The sequence below is a fragment of the Piliocolobus tephrosceles genome, chromosome 8, assembly GCF_002776525.5.
Source record: "Piliocolobus tephrosceles isolate RC106 chromosome 8, ASM277652v3, whole genome shotgun sequence".
NCBI lineage: Eukaryota > Metazoa > Chordata > Mammalia > Primates > Cercopithecidae > Piliocolobus > Piliocolobus tephrosceles.
This window is the reverse complement of record NC_045441.1, coordinates 20,547,785-20,553,382: the sequence shown is the minus strand read 5'-3', so window position 1 is coordinate 20,553,382 and position 5,598 is coordinate 20,547,785. Positions and strand designations below refer to the sequence as shown.

The following is a 5,598-nucleotide window of genomic DNA, read 5'->3' as shown; positions in this document are numbered from 1 at the left end:
TCATGATTCAACTCCCTCCTCTGCTCTGAGGCATATAGCCTCGTCCTAGCAAGCAAGAAGGTCATACAGTAGTGGAAGAGGCAAATATACATTCACTAATCTAACATACAAGGCAGTAAGCACTGTAACATAAACAAAGCACTTTGGGGTTTCAGACCAGGAGCAAGTGGGGTGATTAATTCTTAGCAGAGCTAGTAAAGTCTGGGAAGTGTTCACTAACAAAATGTCTGGTCATTAATGAAAGCAACTGGTTTCTCAACACAGTCTAATTTATTGCAACAATATAAATGGTTGTTTGTTCATAAACATTCATCTTTTGCCAAAACGTTTGTAGCTTACGTTCCCATTTAACAAGGTTCTCTGGCCAAAACTGTGCACCCACATCAGTCCTCCCATAAAAGCAATTTTGCATGCATAGAACACCTCTATCTATGAATATCCCTAATGAGGTACAGAAAGGCTCTTATTATGCAAACAGAGACATTCCACTGGTGCTAGAGAGCCACAGACAGAAGTTTTCTCTGCCTCCTGGAAATGAAGCCAAACTTTCTTCTTTCTTCAGCCATGAGGATTCCTGTCCTTCTCTTCATCATTTTCTTCTTTATGAGCCAAGTTCTACCAGGTAACAAAATAAACTTGGTAAGAATGGAGTGCCTAACACCTTACAGGGATTCAGTACTCAAAAAGAAATCACCATCATCTATGACCAGATAGGGGATCTCATGGGAAATCTGGAAGACACATTGGCTGAGGAGCCTGCAGCCACCTAATTCGTTAATTCTCCGTAGCAACTCACTTAAATGAAGGCAATGGTGTTTCAAGTCTTTGAAACCCTCTTATTCCATCTCTAAATTAGGCAAGTTTACTAGCAGTTACTAGACCTCAAAAATTAAAAATCAGGCATTATTCTACTAAATCTTGGTCTCCAAAACTCCTCCAGTTTCGTTCAGTAAAAGTTATTTATCCTAAGACATTGGCATAAGAGCTATTCCAAAGCTGTGGTAGGCTCAGACAGAAGGGATTGGTGGAAATATTACTCTTTGAAAATATTACTATAGTCTAAGAAATCTTTAACTTATTGCTCCCCAGTACTGTTGGTCCCTGGGGCTTGACTTTTCCTCTTAAGGCTCCATCTCAATCCCTAGCTTTCCCTCTTTCTTCTCAGCATCTAGTCTTGTAATGTAGAATTTAACACAGGGACCAGGGATGACCCCACACCAGAGCATAGCCTACTGCATTCAGCAAGCAAACATTAATCACAGGTATAAGGCCCCATGCACAGACATGCTTTGGAGAAGTGTGTATAGGGCTTCTTGGATTTGCCCAAGGAGGTTACCAGACACCCAAAATAGATCCGAAAATTTTTTGGAAAGTCCTGAACATGTGTATTCAAGGATGAATAATTAACTTATTGCTTCTATTTTTGCTGTTTTATAGAGGAAAAAATTAAGGCCCTGGAAACTGAAGGTTTTTCCCAACAGTGGAAATGTCAGAGTCAATACTTTGTTTTAATATCCCGGCTTTCCCTGTACATCCCACCCTAGGGTTCTGTTGTGCTGTTTCTTTGTGTGACTTTCTAAAGCTGATAAAAGGTGATACCATATCCAATTATATGAGCTCAGTAGCACCCAACATCGGGGACTGACTTATGAGATTGTTATCCTTATGGCATTACTGAAGACCTATCTGACTGGTACTTGTTAAACAGTCACCCTGGTTAAATACATGGGTTTGATTTTTTTTAATCAGTTAAAAATATTTTAAAATACGTGTCTTACATCTACAGCCCCAGAAAATCAACGCTTTTAATCAAGGTTTAAAAGTTCCACATTTGGATAAACAATTTTTTTTTTGTTTTCACTGTCACTCAATCAAAATAGAAAAAACTAATTGGATAGAACAGCACAGACAGAAGCACTACTTACAGCCAAAAGTGGGAAACAACAAGACTGGGGAAGAAAACACAGGACAGTACTAAAGAACGCAGTCTAACGAAAGGTGGTGTCTCCTCTGGATGTCGTTAGGTAGACTTTGCAGCAGAACTGCAAACTTTTTATAGAAGGCTAGAGAGGAAAGGAGGACACAGAGAGGGGGCAAGAGTGGAAAACAGAATGAGGTTCAGAATACCAAGCCTTTGTGCTGTCCCTATCACCTTCATCACTCGATCATTGGGTGATCCTGGGCAAGTTCATTCCTTACTTCAGCTCATTTCCTCATCTTTAAGGTAAGGACTAGACAAGATAGGCTTTGATGTTCATTGTAACTCTAACTTTTGTTCCTAAAGCAAATAGCTGGAAAAGACATTGTGTCCACAATATGCAGTACACAAGGTTTACAAGCAAAGAACAAATAAAAACAAAAATTTTTAAAATCTCTAATGTTACCTGAATTCTTGCAAATGAACAATGGTATATCATAATTTTACAAAGTCCTTTGTAATTTGAATGTTTTAAAATAATTTCAACCTTTATTTTAGATTCAGGGAGTGCATGTGCAGATTTGTTACATGGGTATATTGCGTGATATTGAGGTTTGGTGTATGAATAACTCTGTCACCCAAGTAGGGTGTACCCAAAAGGTAGCTTTTCAGACCTTACTCCCTCTCCCTCCCCTCCTGATAGGACCCAATCTCTGTTGTTCCCATTTTTATGTCCATGTGCACTCATTGCTCAGCTCCCACTTATAACTGAGAATATGTGGTATTTGGCTTTCTGTTCCTGAGCTAATTTGCTTAGAATAAAGCCCTCCAGCTGCCTCCATGTTGCTGCAAAGGACACAATTTTGTTCTTTTTATGGCTACATAGTACTCCATGATATATATGTACTACATTTTCTTTATTCAATCCACTGTTGATGAACACCTAGTTTGATTCCATACATTTGCTATTGTGAATACCACTGTGATGAAAATACAAATTTACATCTTTTTACAAGACTAATTTATTTTCCTTTGAGTATATACCCAGTAATGAGATTACTGGGTCAAATGGTAGTTCTGTATTAAGTTTTCTGAAACATGGTTTGAAAATAAAATGCTCAATAGAGTCCAGTATAGTAAAATAGTACACATGATTCAAAGACCTGTGAACTAAGAGTAACAACAAATTTCTGCACAAACATGTTACAAGATAGAACATAGCTGTATTTTAATCAATTATTCCACAATCATTTACTGAATACCTATAATAAGCCAAGGCTTAAAGCAGATTCTGGAAGTACTACAGCAGAGGGATGTTCAAGAGTGATTTATCACATATCACAAGACAGGTCAGTGGTTCATCCTCTACACTATACTAATCTCTTATGATTCTTCCAGCTGCAAAGGGCCAATTTTAGCTCAAGGCCAATGGGCTCTATATACATAGTAGTTGACTAGTTACAGATAAAAGGAAGAGACGGAAAGTTCAGGGATCAAAAAACTCAGATTTCAGCTTGTTTCTACCAAGTGCTCAACACTTAGAATTATCATTGTCTTTAAAAAAGCATAACCTTTAATTATTTCACAATTCACCTTATAGATAGATACACAATGTTGCATGTATTTGGTCTTCACATCAATCCACTAATTGCTTTGTGACCACTGAAAAGTTAAATTGAGTCTAATGCATTTGGATTTCAGTTCAACTCAATAGGCATTTACTGAATGTAAATTAAAATCACTGTTCTGATTGAAAGCTATTCTAGAATTGGATTTTGTGTTCCAGAATAGAAAAAAAAAGTGCTGGTTTTTATACCTCTCTTATTGTCAAGAAGTTGTCATGGAAATGGTGCTCTGTGTTACATACAAAGACTGCTCAGAATTAAAACACTTTTCAAACTAAACATCTCAATGTGGGTGGCCTATCCCCAGGGCAGTGATATCTTAGGACATAAATGAAATACTGTTACATGTTTTCAGCAAGTATAGTTTTTGAGCCTTTAAGAAGACCTTGAATGTTTCACCCCTAATATATGCAATGGTTTCTAGAGAAAAATTGCAACCTCAAAGACCAGTGCCAGAGATATAAGAAGTGAGTGAAGTCATATGGTATAACAAGCACTGGCACATATATATTTGTGTGTTAAACACATAGGAATATTGTTCCCTTCCACAGAAAAAAAATCCTCTCTAACAATTTCCATAAAGTATGTGATCTTTTAGGTCTATATTTCAGTTTTACTTTTGAAAGATACACCTAGGTATCCTATCATATAGTGTGTGTGTATGTGTGTGTGTAGAAATAAAAAGAGAGCAGCCAAAAGAGATTTTCTTCTCTTTCACTCTGGGAAAATCCATAGTATAAGACGTTATATTTTTTAAATGGCTGATATCTCCCATCAGTGTTAGGAGATAATAAGGAATAAATAAACTGAAACGTGCACGCTCTAGAACTTGTAAAGGGGAGCGGACTATTCACCTCCAGTCTTTTGTCATGTAGGTGCACCCAATATTCTCAGATTTTTCAAGAACACCAAAAAATCCAAATTTTGTATGACAGCAGATTTTTAAATGTTTAAGAAATCAAATAACAACACACACACATACACAAAATCCACACAAGATTTTCCTCAGGCACTGCCCCCTACGTCCATGTAATTCAATAGAAAGTAAGAAAGACTGACCAATGGTTACAATAACGCTCTTCTGCATGCAGCCAGGGTCAAATTCAAGGAGATCTGTGAACATCCAAATGGCTCCTGTTGGGACTTTTGCCTCAAAACAGAAACCCATGTTGGGAGATGTTTAAATAGCCAACCCTGCTGCCTGCCTCTGGGGCATCAACCAAGAATTGAGAGCACTACACCCAAAAAGGACTGAAGCCTGTTGTTTTCTGGATGTTTTGTGTTCTTTTTCCCTCTCCCTCTCCCTGTCTCCCTTTCCCTCTCTCCCTTTTTCTCACAAGGATTTTTATTGAATCCTCAATAAAGAATAAAGCAAAACCAACAAGCACAAAACCTCTTTTAAAAGTTTATATTACCAGCTGGGCACGGTGACTCACACCTGTAATCCCAGCACTTTGGGAGGCCAAGGTGGGTGGATCATGAGGTCAGGAGATCAAGACCATTCTGGCCAACATGGTGAAACCCTCTCTTCTAAAAATACAAAAATTTAGCCAGGCGTCATGGCAGATTCCTATAATCCCAGCTATTCAGGAGGCTGAAGCAGGAGAATCGCTTGAACATACGAGGTGGAGGCTGCAGTGAGCCAAGATCACAACACCGTGCTCCAGCCTGAGCGACAGAGCAAGACTCTGTCTCAAAAAAAAAAAAAAAAGAAAAAGAAAGAAAGAAATACGTTTATATTACATGTTATGACTTGATTACTGTTTGGTTTCCAGTATCCTTCTATCCGATCTGGATGAGCTTTTAGTCGAAAATGACCTACAGCAGGGTCAGGGAATTTTCACCATACCCATTGCTTTTGTCTAGCACTGCAACCCTTCATCCTGCGTATGGGAAGACTACTTCCCTTTTTTACTGGGAAAATGCACTATCCTATTCCATGCAACCTTGCAGGAGTTTGTCTCTCCCAGATAAAGGTGCAGTACATGGGAAACTTGCACAATCATGTATTCCCACATCAACCAGACTTCAGCAGAAATCTAAATTACAAAAAGT

General features: G+C 38.3%; 1 protein-coding gene across 1 annotated transcript; it reads left to right on the top strand.

The window, feature by feature from the left end:
* Positions 1–564: 564 nt before the first annotated feature.
* Positions 565–4,798, top strand: LOC111523625 (beta-defensin 108B). The gene is made up of 2 exons (XM_023188392.1): positions 565–622; positions 4,635–4,798. Exons 1-2 carry the CDS (start codon positions 565–567, stop codon positions 4,796–4,798), a joined length of 222 nt encoding a protein of 73 aa, XP_023044160.1.
* The last annotated feature ends 800 nt before the right edge of the window (positions 4,799–5,598 follow it).